Source organism: Chiloscyllium plagiosum, unplaced genomic scaffold (genome assembly GCF_037043375.1).
Source record: "Chiloscyllium plagiosum isolate Xiang-an unplaced genomic scaffold, Cpla_swu_hap1 HiC_scaffold_7, whole genome shotgun sequence".
Classification (NCBI taxonomy): Eukaryota; Metazoa; Chordata; class Chondrichthyes; order Orectolobiformes; family Hemiscylliidae; genus Chiloscyllium; species Chiloscyllium plagiosum.
This window is the reverse complement of record NW_028270145.1, coordinates 19,775,477-19,797,301: the sequence shown is the minus strand read 5'-3', so window position 1 is coordinate 19,797,301 and position 21,825 is coordinate 19,775,477. Positions and strand designations below refer to the sequence as shown.

Below are 21,825 nucleotides of genomic sequence, written 5' to 3'. Positions count from 1 at the left end.
AAGGTCACTTCAATGAGAGATCAATAACTGTTAATTTGCTCTTGGTAGAAATAATGTTGCCCAAGACACCATTTTTCAGCCAAGAATTTTGATTCTTTTATATCCAGTGGAACCTTTGAAACAGCCAGCAAATTTACATCCACAAGAAGATTGAGTGTTAATTTTCAATTTCAGGACACCATTTCATACAGCATACCTAGGTAACACTTCAATTTTGACCAAATCTAACAATGTCGAACCAAAGTGTGGTGCCATAGAGGAAATATCACACTGAGAAACTCACAGGAACTAAAACATGGGATACTAACAACTCTCAGAAACAGTAGATACCTGATCAGTCGGAGCTGGGTTCAAACCTAGCACCTTAAGCAAAGAAGCAATGTTTCAATCATCTGTGTAACTCATTGTCCAAATTTCCTTGTTTCGGTGAACTGAATGTTGCCAGATTCAGGGAAAAAGAACAATGCATTGAAACACATGTTCGTACAGAAATAGGATGTATTTTAGTTAGGAACAAAACCCAACAAAATTTGGTCATATGCACCAAAGTGAGAATTACTAAACAAAAGAAAAATCAAGTCTGAAATTTCTTTTTCTCTTCTTGACTCCTTCCAAGTATTAATGCTGGAACAAACAAGCAGACAAGCAACCAGTTCTTTGGTCTTTGCCACAGATTTTAAGCCAGTTGCTCATGGCTATACTAGAGTGACTTGGGGTGTCTCAACCTTATATTTCAAATAAACAGGCTGAGGCTCTTATAATGATTCTTAGTTTATGAATGTTCATTACATACATAGAAAATTCATTGGAATTTCAGTGGCATTATTATGTTCCATTACATGGCTCTATTAAATAATAGGAGAAAGTGAGGTCTGCAGATGCTGGAGATCAGAGATGGAAATGTGTTGCTGGAAAAGCGCAGCAGGTCAGGCAGCATCTAGGGAACAGGAGAATCGACGTTTCGGGCATTAGCCCTTCTTTCCTGAAGAAGGGCAAATGCCCGAAACGTCGATTCTCCTGTTCCCTAGATGCTGCCTGACCTGCTGCGCCTTTCCAGCAACACATTTCCATCTCTATTAAGTAATAGGTAAAGAAATTTCATGCAAACATTCTGTCTTCTACTCCAATCTTTACATTGTGTAATTTCAAAGGCACAGAAATCAAGTTCCCTTTTATTATTAATATACATATCACATACTCTTTTCATACTGTTCATTCCCTCGGTTTCCTGATAGTGTATTAGAAAAGTTGTATCTCTCACACACACCTGAATCATTCAAGGCTATTTTATACATTTACCTACCAGTTATGAGTGGACTCTGTGGTGTAGATTGATCCAATAAGACCATATGCTGCAAGAGAGGTGTATGCCCGCTACTGCCATCTTTATCCAACGTGGCAATGTAATGTGGCAGATGAGTACCAGCAATAAATGGAGTGTTCAATGGGAGTCCTTGCATGCCCACTCTTTCACCTTCTGCTTGCCCAGAGGCTCCCTGTATGCAAATACAAAACACTTTGAACAATTTCATATCTGTTTTGTGTGAATAATCACACAAAACATTTTAATCGCAATAATTATAAATATCATTATATTTCACATTTGGAATTTCTTCTGTATCCAATTTACAGCTGATCCAATTGCAGAATAATCCCAGCTGAACTGTGGTAGAATTGTAAGAGTCCAGTCTGAAATGTTTGCTGTCTCATTAGCCAGGATTGGTAGAGGAATTGAGTTCCGGAGTCCTGAGGTCATGATGCAGTTGTATAAAACTCTGGTGCGGCCGCATCTGGAATATTGTGTGCAGTTTTGGTCGCCATACTATAGGAAGGATGTGGAGGCACTGGAACGGGTGCAGAGGAGGTTTACCAGGATGTTGCCTGGTATGGAAGGAAGATCGTATGAGGATAGACTGAGACACTTGGGGCTGTTTTCATTAGAGAAAAGAAGGTTTAGGGGTGACTTGATTGAGGTGTACAAGATGATTAGGGGGTTAGATAGGGTTGACAGTGTGAACCTTTTCCCGCGTATGGAGTCGGGTATTACAAGGGGGCATAGCTTTAAATTAAGGGGGGGTAGATATAGGACTGAAGTTAGGGGTAGGTTCTTCACTCAGCGAGTCGTAAGTTCATGGAATGCCCTGCCAGCAGCAGTGGTGGACTCTCCCTCTTTATGGGCATTTAAGCGGGCATTGGATAGGTATATGGAGGATAGTGGGTTAGTATAGGTTAGGTGGGCTTGGATCGGCGCAACATCGAGGGCCAAAGGGCCTGTACTGCGCTGTATTCTTCTATGTTCTATGAGTGCATTACTGGACTCCACTTCTTTCTCAGTGCCAATGCCTGGATTCACTTCACCAAAAATCAAGAAACAGATGAATACAGACGGAGATAGCAAAGTCTACTGAATCAGAAAATTTTCTTGTACACACTTAACAAATTCCTCTGTATCTAAACCCTTAACACTATGGCAGTCCCAGTCTATGTTTTAAAGTTAAAATCCCCTACCATAACCACCCTATTATTCTTACAGATAGCTGAGATCTCCTTACAAGTGTGTTTCTCAATTTCCCTCTGACTTCTAGGGGCTCTATAATACAACCCCAATAAGGTGATCATCCCTTTCCTATTTCTCCAGTTCCGTCCAAATAACTTCCCTGGATGTATTTCTGGGAATATCCTCCCTCAGTACAGCTGTAATGCTATCCCATATCAAAAACGCTACTCCCCCTCCTCTCTTGCCTCCATTTCTATCCTTCCTGTAGCATTTGTATCCTGGAACATTAAGCTGCCAGTCCTGCCCATCCCTGAGCCATGTTTCTGTAATTGCTATGATAGCCCAGTCCCATGTTCCTAACCATGCCCTGAGTTCATCTGCCTTCCCTATTAGGCCCCTTGCATTGAAATAAATGCAGTTTAATTTATTCATTCTACCTTGTCCCTGCCTGCCCTGACAGTTTGACTAGCTTCTGTTTTCAACAGATTAATCTCTTTCCTCACTATCTCCCACCCAGCGCCCACCAACCTTACTAGTTTAAATCCTCCCGAGCAGCTCTAGCAAATCTTATCATCACTGGGTAAAAATACCATGACTAGGACAATTGTTGGAACAGTATTATTACATAAACTGTAGCAGTTTAAGGAGAATGTTAATCACTTCATGATAACAAATGAGGCCTTGCCAGCTTTGTCCACAATCCAAGATTTCTTTTTACAACTATTTTGTTTCCATTCAGGCAGATTAATGGATTGGGCAAATCAGTGTTGCATAATGTACAAGGGATCACTGCTCATTTTTCACTCTGCAATTAGTATAAAGGTGGAGTGCTCAGACAAAAGCAATTACAACTTGAACAATTTCCCTCCTTGAATTGCACAAAACTCAAATCAATTTCAAGATTGGGCATCAGAATATATGGTTGTGCCTTGGGTTCTATTCAACATTGACAGTATATTGAAAATTCATAAGTAAGGCTAACTCATAAATTTTCCCAAGATAGCACTCTCTGATTTTCTATTCAATAGTCATATTATCTGTTTTTAGACTACTACTAAAATAAATGCCCGCAAGACTGGGAGGGGTGGAGTAGTACTGCTTTACAATCCAGCTCAACCTTTACCTGGGGCCTCAAATAACTTAACCAAGATCAGGAATTCACTACTTCGTGAATCATAGGTGCGAACCAGTGCTTCAAAACTGAGAACTAGTGGACATTGAAATATTCAGAAAACCATCCTAAATTGCCACTTCACCATATCCATTTACACAATGGAAGTGGGATGAGGAACAGCTAAGGCAATGCCCACAGTTCTCTCAGCTAAAGAATGGTGAATTGTTTAACACAATTGCAAGGATCTGCTCACCGTTCCTTAACCACCAGTGAACTTTCCACCAGAACAGCTAATAAATGATAAAGAAATAAATGATATGGAATGCAGCCACTAGCAGATTTAATCAATGTTGACTAGATATTTCCACTATAATTTGTCATCTACAGTACATGAGCAATATTAGGTGGTTCAGTACTTACGCTGGAGGGACCAGTAGCTGGCAGACCTAGAGTTATGTTGGGCAAAGATGGTGAAGTATACAGAGGCAATTGGGTCACTGAACTATCTCGAGTAACCAGTTTGTGAGGCATCGTGGACTGAAACAGGAAAGGGATGACATATGAATATCAACAATAAAAAGCATTTTATCAAATTGCTATTCAGTTGACATTTATTGAATTTTCCATGACTTTATAAAACTAAAATTTTAGAATCAGCTCACCAAAAGATAAGCAAGAGACTCAGATTATCACTAAAGTTTCCATTTGTCAGTAAACTGTTGAGGTTTTATTGTATTTACAAGAATACAGATTAGATTTAGTGTTGCTGATAATTGTTTGTTAAACCATGTGGCAATGTTCGTCATAGATTCCAAAAACCAAAGTGAAATCTACTTGCTGTTACCCCATCAATTGCATCTTTCGCTTCTAAAGCTAATCTTAAGTATATAAAAAAAAGTGCAGTTAAAAAAATGCTTTTCCAAACTCATTATGTAAAAGCATTAGAAAAGGTGGGATCACAGAGCCAATGAGGACACTGTGTATTCAAACAAAATGGTTTAATAAGTATTTTGCTTCCATATTTACAGACAAAGGTGAAAGTGGAGCAAGACGGACAACCTCAGAACAATGTCAAAAGGATTTTTGGAGATAAATATTCTAAAAAAAAAACTATCTTGATAAAGTTGAGGAGGCTAAATATAGGCAGGTATCAAGTCCCAGAAGATATGCACACCAGACTAGTAAAGGGATTGGGGAGCAATCAGCAGAAGTAAGTATCTTCAGAAACTAGAATTACATCAACGTACTAGATGGTGGCAAATATTATACATTGTTCAATTAATGGGAAAGGGTGAGCCAGGAAGGGAGTGCTCATTTAGTTTCATTCAGGTTATGGATAAAAGCTCCATAACATTATGGAATCAAATTAACATTTTGAAAGGAAGGAGCAATTTGTGATCTGTAACATACATACCATGTTCATCTGATTGAACTGTTTGTGACATCAAAGTGTATAGATAAAGAGAATGCAACTGAAGCTGCACACACAAACTTTCAGAAAGCATTGCCAAGGTACAAAAATAAATACATGGTACATCATATTAAAAGGTATACAATCGTGAGTAGAGACTGCAAGGGAACACGATGCAAACAGTAATGATAAATGGATGGAGGAGTAAAGATTTATGGGCACACAGATCTTCAAAACTGGCAGTGCAAGTAGAAAAGATCATAAAAAGACAAATCTAATTCTGGATTTTTGCACATGGGACATTGAAACCAAATGACAGGAATTTGTTGTTCAATTTGTACAGTACAATGTACAATATATCCTGATGTAATAAAGATTCACTACCAGGAATGAGAAGTGGCTTTATAAAAAGGAATTTCTCCCCCAGTAAGGAACTGAAAAAGTAAAGTGAGATCAAAGACACTTTAAAATTGCAACACTTTAAGAGGTTAAATATTGAAAGATTATTTCAGCTAATATTAAATCAGCAACATGGAGGTATAATTACAATATTATTAGAGGAAGTCTGATGGGTGTTCAAAAATATTGCCCTCTCCAGCAAGGGCCATTAGAATATGGAACATTCCACTAGAAGAAGGATATTGAGGTAGGGATTAAAAGTACTTCTTACAAGGAAACTGGGTACTTATTTAAAACCAAGAACATTAAATAATACTGTGATGGGCAGAGCAATGAGCTTAGAATAAATTGTTGCAACGAAATGTAAGCAATGGCACCAAGGTCATAACCTGAATCATCTCCCTGTTTTTGTCATCTCTGACTGTAAAGTGATTCACCTGGATGTAAGGACATCTCCCATTATTATAGATACCCTCTCTCTCAGTTTCTACATTCTCCTTCAAACCTCTCTCCAAAACTGAACTTAGGGCTTCAGCAGCTACAGGCATGACATCACATGGTAGAATAATCAAGATCACAGAAGCTCAGCAGGGTAGAACAGGAGGGCTGTAGAGCTAGAAAAGATTATAAAGATAGGAATAAAGAGTTCTTAAGAGGGATTTGAAGATAAGGATAAAATATGTGAGAGAGATGCTTTGTTTAACTGGGAACTAATGTCGATTGGCAGGTCAGAAGGTATGGTAAATACCTGACAAGAAGTGGGGTTAGGAGAAATGGAGTAAGTGGCACTGTGTGTGTGCATTCGTGTATATGAGTCTGTGTGTGTACATATGTCTCATTCCTTACTACTTGAAAGGGAGAGAAAAATGTTCTTCTTAAAATGTTGAATGAGCCAAAAAAAACAAAGTGCAATAGAGACAGACCTGCTTGAAGACAGCATGAGGAAGTGCTGATAGAGAGAGAGGTCGAATGTGTTCATGTGGTGGCATGTGGCACTCAATGTGGATATTAGGATATGGCAAGAATAGTTGTCTGAGGAGTGTTGTACATCACAGAGTTAGGTGGATGATCCTGAATGGAGTTAAAAAAAAACAAAGCGTGAAACTTCAGTTCAAACACATGTGGTAAATCTGTACTGAAGGCAATGAGATGTGGCTGTGAAAGTAAGTTTTGGCAAATATTTTGTCCAATACTAGGAGGGAAAATAAAAGCAATGATGGTGAACAAGAAGAAAGATTCAAATAAAAATTCTGCCAGAGTGCCACAGAACTTCTTCAAGGTGGGCATAACTGGAAAAGATGTGGCAGTGAATTAAACACTAAACTAAAACAAAGAACTGCAGATGCTGGAGATTTGAAACAAGAAGACAGAGCTGGAGAAACTCAGCAGGTTGTGAAGCATCTGTAGATGGAAAAATAGAATTAACATTTCAAGTCCAATGACCCTCCCTTGTCAATGTTTGCAGGGACCATTCCCTCTGGGATACCCTGGTCTACTTCTCCACAGTCAACATCTTCCTATAACCCCATCGCACCTTCCCAAGCAATTTAGAAAGTGTAATACTTGCCTGTTTACCTACTCCCTCCTCACTATCCAAGATCCAAAATACACCTTCCAGGATAAACAGTGATTTACCTGCACTTCAATTAATCTAGTCTACGAGACATTATTTGCTGTCACAATATAGTTTCCTCCAAATTGGAAAGATGAAACACTTTGCTTTGTTGAACAAATTTTTTACTTGTTGGAACACCTCCACTTCATAAAAATGACCCTGAGCTTCCACTTGCCTGTCATTTCAACACCACCATGTTCCCATGCCAACATTTCTGTTTTTCAGGCCTGCTGCAGTTCTCAAGCAAAGCTCAATATAAACTACAGAAACAACATAGCACCTTCTGTCTAGGTACCTTATCAGCAGATTCAACACACTGAGTTGAATAATTTCAGAAAGTGAACATCCTCCTCCAATTCATTACCAACCCCATTACTTCCAGGTCCTGTTGCAGCCAGCACAGCCAACCCATTTTCCACTATTCACATTTCCTGTTAAGACAAATTCAGTATTCCTCTCTCTCCTGGTTTATCATCAGCAATCTCTCCCTCCATATCATCAGCATAAATATCACCATTTGCCAGCTGCTTTCAGTTCTGATGAAGGGTCACTAGACTCAAAATGTTACCTCTATTCTTCTCCCCAAAGATTCTGCCAAACCTGCTGTGTTTCTTCAGATCTTTCTGTTCTTGTTTCAGACCTCTAGCATTCACAATACTTTGTTTATCTTGGTTTTATTTAGTCCAAGCTTAGTGGTGGAGAATTTATTAGAATGAGTTCTGAGGGACAGGACATATCTGCACGTGGACAGACAAGGATTAATCAGATCAAAACTGCTTGATTAGGTCAAGATTTCCATGCTTGACAGATTTGATTGAATATTTTGAGAAATAGCAAGCATTGTTGTTGAGGAAACTGCATTGACATGGACTTTAGCAAGCTCTTGATAAAGTCGTTCATGGCAGACAAGTCAAGAAAGTAAGAGACAATGGAATCCAAGGCAAAGTGATATCTTGGATCTAAAATTGGCTGAGAGGCAGGAAGCATAAGGTGAGGGTAAAGGAATGATTTGGAGGCGCCGGTGTTGGACTGGGGTGTACAAAGTTAAAAATCACACAACACCAGGTTATAGTCCAATAGGTTTATTTGGAAGCACTAGCTTTTGGAGCTCAGCTTCTTCATTAGGTGGTTGACAACCACCTGGTGAAGGAACAGTGCTCCGAAAGCTAGTGCTTCAAATAAACCTGTTGGACTATAACCTGGTGTTGTGTGATTTTTAACAGGGGAAAGGAATGTTTGCACAACCGATGGTCTGTTTCCAATGTGGTTCTGCAGGCTCGAGGCTGGGGCTCTTGCTGTTTCTGGTGTTCATGAGCGATTTCAACTTAAATGTACAGGATATGATCAGAAAGTTCACTGACGACATGAAAATTGATAGGGCGGTAAATACTGAGGCTGATAGCCCAAAACTTAAAGAGGATTTCAACAGCCTGGTCAGGCAAGCAGAACACTGAATTGAACTTGGAGAAGTGTGGGGCAAAATACTTGGGGGGAAGGATAACAAGGCAAGTGATTACATGATGAATAGTAGGAACGTAGAAAGCACACTGGAAAGACAGGGTGGATAGGAAGACACTTTTTCCATTAGTAGAGGAGTCAATACTGGGATACGTAAGGGTACAGATTTCAGGTAAGTAGAAGAAAGCTAGGAGGAGAATTGAGAAGAATTGTTTTTCAATTAAAGGATGTTGGAAGTCTAAAACTCATGCCTGAAAAGGTGGTTGAATCAGAAACTGTAAGCGATGTTTAGGTAAACATTTGCTTTGCCAATAGTCTGGAATATGGGCCAAAAGGTGGAAAATGAGATTACTGCAGCCAGATCTTTGTTGACTAGTATGGATCCGATAGGCCAAATGGCCTTTTGCTGTGCTGTCAATGTCTATGAATATTTGTGGATTATGTGAGTTTTTCATGACAAGCCTGTATTAATGACCTTAGTAATCTCACATAAACTGTGGACAAAAAAAATGTTGAAGCAGAATTGAATTTCTTTTAAATGCACATTTGTGGGAGTGACATTTGCCGTAAAAAGATTACCTCGGTTGGCATGTTGGTTGCCGATCCTGCAATCCCATTTTCTGTAGTGATGTTGTTGGAGCTATTATTGGGGGAGCTTGGGCCAGATCCAGGGGCACTGTTACAAGCTGAATCTAAACAAACAAGAAAAAAAGAACAAATTCTTAAGCTACTTCTGTTAAGTCATGTTAATACAAGTAATAATCATTTACTGCTGATTACAATGTTACTGATTAGCCGCATCAGCTAAACCTGATCCCCATGAGGCAGAAACAGAATATGTTATAATAGGGAATGAGAAAGCGACAGAGACAATGAACAAATATTGTTCGTCTTCAGTGGAAGACACAAATTTCACATTAGAAACAGACTCCATCATAATGCCTAATAAGAGTGACAAAATTAAGAAAATGAAGACCAGCAGAAAAACAATAGAGAAACTTAAGGGACTGAAGTCCAACAAATCCACTGCTGGGTTTTTAAAGACACACACGTTGCTGTGCAGTCCACTCACAGGGTGTCCCTTTAAGATGATGCATATGTGCAGCCATAATTTTTTTAAAAGTGCTGCACTTGTAAACAAATAGACCACATGCCCAAAATAAATTAGACCAGACATTTGCAGCTACACTTTAAGTAAAATTTTCTCTGTTCAGAGAAACTGATTACTCCTTTAGCATTACTCTTTCCTTCCTTCTTTCTGCATAGTCTATTTGGCAAAAAAGTGACCAAGAGCTTATAAAATGAAAACTTGTTCCACTATGGCTACTGCAATATTTTAAGGTTTTAAGGATAAGTGCTAACACAGTTTCCCCATTGTGGGAGAATGTAGAACAAAGAGTCTGAGTTTAAAAACAACGATCCTTCCATTGAAGACTAAGATGAGGATGAATTTTCTCTTCCAAAGACTTTAGGCTTTGGAATTCTCTTCCCTAGAGAGCAGGGTCATCAAATATGCTGTATCCAAGGCTGGGTTAGACAGAAGTTTGATCTAGTGATACTGGGGAATTGTAAAGTCTTCCCAACAGGAGGCAGTACCTCCCCCTGATTTAAACTGGGAGCTCAGCCCCTTGTCATACTTTTCAAAACAAAATGTGTAGCAATGATGAATGAGTTTTCAAAGTCTGCTCAAGGACTGAATGTCCCACTCTCAGACATGGTTTTGTAAAGTCGCAGTGTAAGAGGATGTGGAACATTTCTAAGAACTGCAGAGTAATACTTCTGTTTTAGTCAAGGGCTGGAGGCAAATTTGAAATGTTACGGTAAAGCTGCTGTTTGAAGTCAGTCTATCTCTCAGTGTTGTCTCTGGACATTACAGCTGAGACTGTGTGAGAGAGAGAGAGAGCAAAGAGAGAGCCAGAGAGAAAAAGGTTCATGGATGGAGAGAGATGTGTGCTCAGTTTGACAGGGAGCTTGTTTTAGTCTCTGGGAGATTAGTGCAGGCTCTGAGACTGAGCTCAATGTTTTGAAGGTGCAGAAACTGCAGGCTGTGATTCTGCAACCTGACATTCAGGCAGAGATTAATCCCTTAATCAAGGAATACCATGTGGGATCTGACTGCGCATCATCTCAGAGGCACTCCCAGCATTACAGCAGGCACTGAAACTGCAAAAATGAATGATTTCTTCATCCCACAGCCTCTGCCTGCTGGCCATCGTTCTCAGGGTGAAACTGGTTTGTGAAAAGCCTCATTCTCCCCCAAGTCTTTACTGTGGTGGTGGTGGTGGTTGGGGGAGGGGGTGGGGTGGAGAACAGAGTGGGGTGGAATTTGACAGTTCAGGGAAACTTTCTGCAGAAATTTCAAACCATTCAGTTGAGGATCTGAGAGTTCCATGGATACAAAATTGGCTTGACAGTAGGAGAAAGGACTGTTTTTCAGACTGAAGGCCTGTGATGAGCATTGCTCCACAGGGATCCACTTTTGTTTGCCATGTATATAAATGATTTGGAAGAGAATTTAGGAGGCAAGGTTAGGAAGTTTGCAGACACACCAAAATTGGTGGTATAAATGGACAGTGAAGAAGGTTATCTAAGGTTACAAAGGGATCTTGATCAATTGGGCCAATGGGGTGACGAGTGGCAGATGGAGTTTAATTTTGATAAATGTGAGATATTGCATTTTGGTAAAACATGCAAGGGCAAGACGGTTAATGGTAGGGTCCTGGGTAGTATTGCCGAACAGAGAGATCTACGGGATCAGGTACATAGTTCTTTGAAAGTTGCATCACAGGTAGACACTTGCCTTCATTGCTCAGACCATTGAGTATAGGAGTTGGGCTGTCATGTTGAGGTTGTACAGGACGTCGGTAAGGCCACTTTTGGAGTACTGTGTACAGTTCTTGTCGCCCTGTTATAGGAAGGATATTATTAAATTGGAGAGGGTACAGAAAAGATTTATCAGGATGTTGCCAGGATTGGATGGTTTGAATTAGAAGGATAGACTGGGAGTTTTTCCACTGGAGCATAGAAGGTTGAGGGGTGACCTTAGAGGTTTATAACATCATGAGGGGCATAGATATGGTAAAGAGCAAAGGTCTTTTCCCTAGGGTACATAAGTTCAAAACCAGGGGACATATTTTTAAGGTGAGAGGAGTAAACGAGTTTTGAGAAGATTTGTAGCTCAGGTTGAGGTTCTGGATGTAGGTTTGCTTGCTGCGCAAGAAGGTTCGTTTTCAGACATTTCGTCACCATACTAGGTAACATCTCCAGTGAGCCTCCAGATGAAGCACTGGTAGTGCCTCCAGCTTTTTATTTGTGTGTTTGGGTTTCCTTGGGTTGATGTCACTTCCTGTTTTTTTTCTCGCTGGGAAGGGGGGTTAAATAGGATCCAGGTCTATGTGTTTGTTGATAGAAGCTTCTTTCAACAAAAACATTGTCATTGATCCCATTTACCATCCTTTGATAAAAAGAAATGGCAATGACATCACCACAGGAAATGACATCACCAACCCAAGGAAACCCAAACACAAATAGAAAGCGGGCTACACCACCAGTGCTTCATTCGGAAGCTCACTTAAAATGTTACCTAGTATGGCGACGAAGCATCTGAAAACAAAACTTTTAGCTCAGCAAGCAAACCGACATCCTGAGAGGAGTAAAATTTAAAAGTGACCTAATTGGCAACGTTTTCAAACAATACATAGTTCGTACATGGAATAAGCTGCCAGAGAAAGTGGTAGATGCAGGTACAATTACAACATTCAAAAGACAATTGGATAGTTACATGAATTTAAAAGATTTAGAGGGATATGACCAAATGCAGGCAACTGGGACTAGTTTAGTTTGGGAAACTTTGTTGGCATGGACACATTGGACCAAAGGGTCTGTTTCCAGGCTGTATGAGTCTATGAGTTAAAGGCTATAGGAAGCAGGCAGGAACCTGGAGTTGGAGCCACAATCAAATCAGCCATGATCTTACCGAATATGCAGCACACTCTAGGAGTCAAATGACTTAGTCTTATTCCTATTTCTTATGATCTTAGGAGAGAAAACTGTCATCATTAAAAATAAATCATTTTGAGAGAATGGCAAGGTGCCCCATGAATTCTTTGTTCTTCACACAATGTTGACTGAGAGTACTCTGTCATCAAATAGATAGAACATATGCATTACACTTGATTTTCCTTAGTTATGGAAGGTAACACATTACAGTGTCTCAAAATGAGCTCTTTTAAAATAAAAAAATTTGAACGACTGGTGAACAAACCCAAACCACCTTTTGGAGGCTACTGCCCCATGAAGTAAATGGGATCTGGGCTTGAAACGGAAAGTTAATTCTAGTTCCCAGCCAGAGTTGAATGCCTATCCTTTGCCAGGAGGTTCCTCTTTTATTTGCTTCAGCTAAGGTCCCTATTGAGTGAATGGAGCAGAAATGCATTGCAGATCTTTAGGTATCTCAAGAAGGGATATTCTCACAATAAGTTTAAACATCTGAGATGGTAAGTAACAACCAACCTCTGAATAGCTAACAAATCAAATCATGATTATTGAAAGCACCCTTAGGATGATGGTTTATTTCTGAAAAGAATGCTGAACATGACATTACATAAATATTACAAATGAAAAGAAAATCAAACTCAACAACATCAGGCAAAACAAAAATTGACACAAGGTAAAACGCTGACTCCCAACATGTTCCAAAACCTGCTTGATACCTGACCAGGTAAAGAACAGAGGAACTTCAATTATCAGAACAATATGGGAGGGGAGTATTTTGTTATTGAATGTTCGGATAATCGAATGCCAGATAACACAGTTTAGCCAAGCATCGGGACCTTGCAATCTTGTCTGGATAATCTGGAATTCGGAAAACTGAGGTTCGGATAATCGAGGATCAGCTGTGGTCACTATTTAAAAAACATTTGGTTACTCCCAACGAAAGTCAAATGCCAATTGGAACACAATTCCTTTCGATTTAGATATAAAATACATAGTTCTATGAATCATAATTCTGGATACACAATCTGAAAAGAGAATGGAGTCGGAGCTTGAACGTTTTCTTGTCAGTGTCCATTGATTTGCAGATAGTATATTGGCATGGACTGAGGAACTAGAAAATCAATATACAATCAAAGTCGATATGGTTTTGGGAAAAACTTACTTGACAAATTTGTTAGCATTTGTTGAGAATGTAACACGCAAAGGAGGTAAAAAGACCAATTGATGTAGATTACTTGAATTTTGAACACAATTATTTGGATTTACAATTAAAAAGAAAGCTCATGATTTTGGGGAGATTACTGTCATGTTAGGATATGGCGTAAAGTAACCAGTTTTGTTGATGATTAAAAGAAAGCAAAACAGATTTTAAGGAGAATATGAAGAGTCTTCAAAGGGTCAAAGATGGTTTAAGTAAGTGGGAAAGAATTTGGCAAATGGAGTACATGTGAAAAGGTGAGACTGACTGCTTTGGCAGGAAGAATAAACAAACAGAATATTATTTAGATGGAGAGATTTCAGAATGGTGGGGCACAGGAACATCCGGGTGTAACTGCATGTATTTTCTGAACTTAAATGACATAGCCAACTCAATTTATTAAAACTACTTTGAAAGAGTATAGTTTGTGCTTAATAGCTCCAAGTCTTGAATATTAATGAAGAGGATACTGAGCAAAACTGATGGATGGCCCATCTTTCTCCATTTCAACTTCTGTCATAGAGTCATAGAGATGTACAGCAAGGAAACAGACCCTTCGGTCCAACCTGTCCATGCTGACCAGATATCCCAATCTAGTCCCACATGCCAGCACCCGGCCCATATCCCCCCAAACGCTTCCTATCATACACACATCCAAATGCCTCTTAAATGTTGCAATTGTACCAGCCTCCAACACTTCTCTGGCAGCTCATTCCATACACGTACCACCCTCTGTGTGAAAACGTTGCCCCTGAGGTCTCTTTTGTATCTTTCCCCTCTCACCCTAAACCTATGCCCTCTAGTTTTGGACTCCCCGACCCCAGGGAAAAGACTTTGCCTATTTATCCTATCCATGTCCCTCATAATTTTGTAAACCTGTATAAGGTCACCCCTCAGCCTCTGACGCTCCAGGGAAAACAGCCTGTTCAACCTCTCGCTATAGCTCAAATCCTCCAACCCTGGCAACATCCTTGTAAATCTTTTCTAAACCCTTTCAAGTTTCACAAATTCTTTCCGATAGGGAGGAGACCAGAACTGCACGCAATATTCCAACAGTGGCCTAACCAATGTCCTGTACAGCCGCAACATGACCTCCCAACTCCTGTACTGAATACTCTGACCAATAAAGGAAAGCATACCAAACACCTTCTTCACTATCCTATCTACCTGCGACTCCACTTTCAAGGAGCTATGAACCTGCACTCCAAGGTCTCTTTGTTCAGCAACACTCCCTAGGACCTGATCATTAAGTGTATAAGTCCTGCTAAGATTTGCTTTCCCAAAATGCAGCACCTCGCATTTATCTGAATTAATCTCCATCTGCCACTTCTCAGCTCATTGGCCCATCTGGTCCAGATCCTGTTGTAATCTGAGGTAACCCTCTTTGCTGTCCACTACACCTCCAATTCTGGTGTCATCTGCAAACTTACTAATTGTACCTCTTATGCTCACATCCAAATCATTTATGTAAATGACAAAAAGTAGACGACCCAGCACCGATCCTTGTGGCACTCCACTGGTCACAGGCCTCTAGTCTGAAAAATAACCCTCCACCACCACCCTCTGTCTTCTACCTTTGAGCCAGTTCTGTATCCAAATGGCTAGTTCTCCCTGTATTCCATGAGATCTAACCTTGCTAATCAGTCTCCCATGGGGAACCTTGTTGAACATCTTACTGAAGTCCATATGGGTCACATCTACCGCTCTGCCCTCATCAATCTTCTTTGTTACTTCTTCAAAAAAACTCAATCAAGTTTGTGAGACATGATTTCCCACACACAAAGCCATGTTGACTATCCCTAATCAGTCCTTGCCTTTCCAAATACATGTACATCCTGTCCCTCAGGATTCCCTCTAACAACTTGCCCACCACCGAATTCAGGCTCACTGGTCTATAGTTCCCTGGCTTGTCTTTACTGCCCTTTTTAAACAGTGGCACCATGTTTGCCAACCTCTAGACTTCCGCCACTTCACCTGTGACTATCGATGATACAAATATCTCAGCAAGAGGCCCAGCTATCACTTCTCTAGCTTCCCACAGAGTTCTCGGGTACACCTGATCAGGTCCTGGGGATTTATCCACTTTAACCGTTTCAAGACATCCAGCACTTCCTCCTCTGTAATCTGGACATTTTGCAAGATGTCACCATCTATTTCCCTACAGTCTATATCTTCCATATCCTTTTCCACAGTAAATACTGATGCAAAATATTCATTTAGTATCTCCCCCATTTTCTGCTGCTCCACACAAGGGCCACCTTGCTGATCTTTGAGGGACCCTATTCTCTTCCTAGTTACCCTTTTGTCCTTAATATATTTGTAAAAACCCTTTGGATTCTCCTTAATTCTATTTGCCAAAGCTATCTCATGTCCCCATTTTGCCCTCCTGATTTCCCTCTTAAGTATACTCCTACTTCCTTTATACTCTTCTAAGGATTCACTCGATCTATCCTGTCTATACCTGACATATGCTTCCTTCTTTTTCTTAACCAAACCCTCAATTTCTTTAGTCATCCAGCATTCCCTATACCTACCAGCCTTCCCTTTCACCCTGACAGGAATATACTTCCTCTGGATTCTTGTTATCTCATTTCTGAAGGCTTCCCATTTTCCAGCCGTCCCTTTACCTGCGAATATCTGCCTCCGATCAGCTTTCGAAAGTTCTTGCCTGATACCGTCAAAATTGGCCTTTCTCCAATTTAGAACTTCAATTTTTAGATCTGGTCTATCCTTTTCCATCACTATTTTAAAACGAATAGAATCATCTTTTTCTATTAGCACTATAATAATAATCTTCTTCAGAGTATTTTCATTTTACTCATTCTAAGTTCCAAATACTCAATTCTTTCACTCATTCCACAACCTACATCTTCAATACAGAAACGATAATGTTCCAGGGCAATTAAGGATGGACAATAAATTCTGGCTCAGTCAATGAATGTATTTTAACTCATCTTTATCACAATTCCAAGGTTTTGACTCCATCCTGGCTTTTCACCAGACAATCCCTACTTTCTGATTTGAGCTCTTTAAAACAAAATTCTTCTGCAGCCAATCATTTGGTGATGTCCTTCTGTGCAGGACTTCACTTTGGTTACTTCTATAGAAAAAAGAAAAAGGAATAAGGCTTTCGCGGACAGTTTCTCATGCTTTTGCACCAAATGAGACAGCATTCTACTTGGTGTAAAACAGTGATGTTCTAATCTATCACTGTAATACCCACTGGTAGCAGAGTAATATGACTTTTTGAGGGTTATTTTGTGGAATGGAAGTTAGCAGAGAAACAAAGGCCAAATGGTGAGTTGTCTCTTTCCTTTCCTGATCCTGGTGCAAAGTTTCCTTTGGTCTGAAAAGTCATCAGCTTTATTTTGTGAAGCATTGAGTGAATCGGGTACTATATATGGCAGACTATAGTCATCTGGTATGATTCTCATAATGTTTGATGCTTCTGAAAATAGACGAGGCCACCTTTAACTTGCTTTCAGAGTCTTTTCTATAGGAAAGGCTAAATACATGAATCTCTCATTGAAGGACTATAGAAAAGCTTCACACTCTTGGCAATGTATATCTGCATAACATAAAAAAATTCCCCTAAATTCTAAACTCCATGCCAAGGGCATTCAACAAAAACCAAAGAAGTTAAACTTTCTCGAGGCATTCATTATTCAGAACTTCAGCACATGTGGCAGTGGCGTTGAGAATGTGCAGCTGAAGTCTCTTGGAGAGCGAGCTCAGCAGAGGATTTATCAAAGACTTTGAACTCTTAACTTTATTCCTTTATTTTTCTATCATATATTAAGAAGGACTTTCATATTGACCATTACCTTTTTTTTATTTTTCTACTTATTCCCTAAGGTAAGGCTCAAATTTTTAAAACCTTGTTTCTTTTACTACTTTGTACCTACGTTTTTTTATCTTTGTACCGAAGATGGCACTGTGTGGGGTGACATTATATACTTTTCACATTAATCCTGTACTTCTGTACTGGAATACACATGACAATAAAACCTAAATCACATGTTCGAATAGTTTATTTTCCTATAGATTCTATCCAATGCACCCATTCATTCCATTCTGTATAATTAATTCTTTCTTGTGGGAAAAGATGCATATTGCTCTTTCCTCCCAAATAAAAACCTTTTTGGAGTTTTATCACTATCCCACATTTCTAGAAAAAAGGAAAAATTAACTTGATTGCATTTGAACTTTAATTAATTTGATATATTTTAAACCAGAACTCGGTCTCTCTTCTTCCACACACTGCAAACAATCTACAAATCATATGGTGAAACAGCACAATTACTTTTTGATTTAAAGTACACAAGGGACAAATTTCTCTTATTCTAGCAATCCTACTTCAGAAACGTGAAACTAGAAGTACAGAAACCGACAGAATATGCAGATAAGTTGCATAAATTATACCTGCTTGGAACTGTGGTGATTGTAACGAGGTCAGCCAGCTGGACTTCATAACATACAAGTTCCCTGAGTGGGGCTGTCAATCCGGTCCAATCAGGGAGCCCTGGCTGACATAAAAGGGTGAATGTCAGGGATTTTGAACCCTGAATGCCTGACTCAGTGCAAGGTAGTGCTATTATCAAAAACGATACATCTGTGAATAGAGGGTGATTGGTGATGAGATGCCAGCATTTGAAGAGGCATTTCAGTGGTGACGAGAGTAAAGCACAATCCTGAAGAAACTCTCACCAGCAGCTGTTTTGAAGTTGGTGTAAGCATTTTTTTAAACCTCTGGGCTTGATTTGGTCAACCCTGCCATTGAGGACTGGAAAGAATGTGTTTTTTTCAGGCAAATGATATGTAGCAGATGAAAAAAAAGAGTAATTCTCCTGATAGCCTGTGAAACTGCAGCTTTTTCTGTCATTAGGAGCCTAATGTTTCCCGAGATACCACTAAAATCTTTCAAGAACTGACTGACATAGTTAAGGAATATTATGACCTCAAGCTTCCTTTAACTCTGAGATACTATCACTTTTACTTGGCAATTTGAGAACAAGGGGAACCCATATTGGGGTTTTTGACTATGTTAAGATAACTGGCAAGAACCTGTGAATTTAGTTTAACCCTTAATGAGATTCTTAGAGACTGTGTCTAGTATGTAGGATTAATGATATGACTATGCAAATAACCTACTGGGTGAAACTCAACTGGACTTCAAAGGTGCTACAATTGGCTTTATCATTGGAAATTGCTGTAAGAGAAGCATGAGCTGCAAAGTATTCAGATGGAAGTTGACACCCTTGCCAGTCCTCCTAAGCTTGGGGAACTCCACTTGAGTGTAGGCAATTCAAATCCTGATGAAGGGCTTATGCCCGAAACATTGATTCTCCTGCTCCTCAGATGCTGCCTGACCTGCTATGCTTTTCCAGCACTACACTCTCGACTCTGAGCTCCAGCATCTGCAGTCCTCACTCCTCCCTGCATCTGGTTTGGAACAGATAAATTGCTTAGAAACAATCAAGGTAAACATCTGGTTAAGTGGCCATTTGGTTTAAATGGAGTTTGATACTGGTATAGTCTTACCAGTGATCGCAGAACCAGTTTGTAATAAAATTCACTTTGGACTGCAACCCCTAAATTCTGTGTAAAACATCAACTAGGCTGAGAACCTCTACCTGGGAACCTCTGCAGATTAAGGGTACAAACTCTGTTCTGGTTAAATTACCAGTGATTGTAGTAGAAGGCTCGGACCCAAGTTTGATGGGATGAAATTGGTTGGAAGAGATTCACTTGGATTCGCTCAACATTTCTCAATTACAGAATGGTTACCTGAGTGAAGTTCTAATTAAATACTCAGTAGTTTTCTGGGAAGGTCTAGAGACGATCAGAGGATCCAAAGCAACTTCACATGTTGACCAAGAAGCAATGCTGCGATTCTACAAGGGCAGTCCAGTGTTTTTTGCCTTATGGGCAAAAGCAGAAGCAAAACTTAGAAGACTGGAAAGTGAAGTAATCGTCAAATTACCCTAATTCGCGGAAGGAGCAGCATTGGCCATATTGATTTTGAAGCCCGATGGGTTAGTTTGCCTTTGTGGGAATTTTAATCAAACAGTAAACTGCTTTTCATAGCTGGTTACATACAAATCCTCTATCCGATGCAATGGGTATGTAAAGCTGGCAGGAGGTTTGTCCTTCACAAAACTTGGCATGAGCCTGGTTTACTTGCAACTGGATTTAGACCAGGATTCTCTGAAATATGCTACAATTAACAGCCATAAGCGGCTGTCTCAATATACAAGACTGCCAGTTGACTTATTGTCAACCTGTTTAATTTGTCAGGGGATGATGGAGAACATTTTGCCGTTTACCTAGATAACATTCTGATAGCAGAGAAAACTAATAAGGAACACTCAGAATTTGAATATAGTCCTAAGGCATTTCTTAAAGACATGCATATGCTTAAGAAGGGGAAATGTGTGCTCCAGGTCCCCCAAGTGACCTAATTGGGTTATAGAGTCAATAAGACTGCATTACATCTGTTGGAAGACAGTGTGGGTGATCAAAGGTGCTCTGGCCCCCATGTCTGTACCGGAGCTGAGGTCATTTCTAGGTCTAGTAAATTATTATGGCAAGTTCATAATATGGCATCCACCTTGGCACCATTACATTAACTTCTATAAAAGGGTCAGACTTGGAAATGATCTCATAGACAGGCCCCAGCTTTAGCAGAAGTCAAGAAACAACTATCCTCCTCTAAGGTATTGGAACCTAGTGGGCGGCACGGTGGCCCAGTGGTTAGCACTGCTGCCTCACAGCGCCTGTAGACCCGGGTTCAATTCCCGACTCAGGCGACTGACTGTGTGGAGTTTGCACGTTCTCCCCGTGTCTGCGTGGGTTTCCTCCGGGTGCTCCGGTTTCCTCCCACAGTCCAAAGATGTGCGGGTCAGGTGAATTGGCCATGCTAAATTGCCCGTAGTGTTAGGTTTAAGGGGTAAATGTAGGGGTATGGGTGGGTTGCGCTTCGGCGGGTCGGTGTGGACTTGTTGGGCCGAAGGGCCTGTTTCCACACTGTAAGTAATCTAATCTAATCTAATCTAATCTAATCTAATCTAACACTATGATCCAAAGCTAGATCTGGTTATTGACATGCAATGCCTCCCCGGATTGCATCAGCGTGATATTAGATCATAGATGGCCCACTGAAGAGAAATGCCCAATAGTTTATTCATCCAGGATTTTGGTTAATGCAGAGCATAAAATGCCCAAATAGATAAAAAAGGGTTGATGGTCATATTTGGAATCAGAAAGTTCCATGAATACCTAGTTTCGGGCCACAGTCAGCAGTGGACTTTAATATTAAAGTGCTTATAATCACAATGAGAAACTATCTGGTAGGCCAAGTAGCAAATGCAGATGCATTAAGTCACTTTCCATTAGCAGATATACCACCTGTAGTATCCCCAGTGGAAGAGTCGGTCATGACTGAATTTTCTGGACATGCTACCAGCCACAGCCAGCAACATCAGACTCTGGACACAGAAGGATGTAGTCCTTACCAAACTGAAACAATTGGTATTAATGGGGGAAACCAAAGGGCATCGTAGCTAGAATTAAAACCTCTTTGGACCTGGAGGGATCAGTCCATTTAAAAGGAGGGCATAGTGTTAGGGAGAACGAGATGATTGTTCTGAGCCAAGGTTGCCATCAAGTATTGGCTGAACACAGAGCCCTTCACGGGTATCCAAAATGAAGATGTGTGCAAGAGTTATGTCTGCTGGCCACACCTTGGACGCAGACATAGTCGGTGTAGGACAGTGCCCAGACTGTCAACAAGGTCAAAATTCACCATCAGCAGCTTCCCCACATCCGTGTGAATGGCCAGGTAAACCTTGGACTCGGTTACATGTCGACTATGGAGGTCCTTTCATGGGATCAATGCTTTTAGTCATTGCAGATATGTAGTCAAAGTAGTTGGATGTACAATCGATTCATCAAACACTGGAGCGATGATAGAAAAATTGCACACATTTACTGCGACACAGAGTCACGAAGGTATTGGTCACAGATAGTGGGCCTTTGTTTACCAGCAGGGACTATAGCCAAAGTTGAATGGGATTCAACATAATAGAGCAGTTCTATATAACCTACCATCAATGGCCTGGCAGAAAGAGCAGTCCAA

The 21,825-nt window shown here is 40.2% G+C and overlaps 1 protein-coding gene across 12 annotated transcripts in view; it reads right to left on the bottom strand.

Annotated features, from left to right (window-relative positions):
• Positions 1 to 21,825, bottom strand: part of hdac4 (histone deacetylase 4) — a 528,171-nt gene that overhangs the window by 120,698 nt on the left and 385,648 nt on the right. For 9 of the 12 annotated variants that reach the window (XM_087988782.1, XM_087988780.1, XM_087988779.1 and 6 more), the window contains 4 exons: positions 11,295 to 11,399; positions 9,074 to 9,186; positions 4,032 to 4,148; positions 1,304 to 1,496 (listed from right to left, as the gene is read on the bottom strand). In XM_087988782.1, the coding sequence (XP_087844908.1) occupies positions 1,304 to 1,496; positions 4,032 to 4,148; positions 9,074 to 9,186; positions 11,295 to 11,399 (528 nt within the window). The remainder of the gene's footprint in view (positions 1 to 1,303; positions 1,497 to 4,031; positions 4,149 to 9,073; positions 9,187 to 11,294; positions 11,400 to 21,825) is intronic. The other 3 variants (XM_043693112.2, XM_043693103.2, XM_043693107.2) reach the window with 1 other exon arrangement.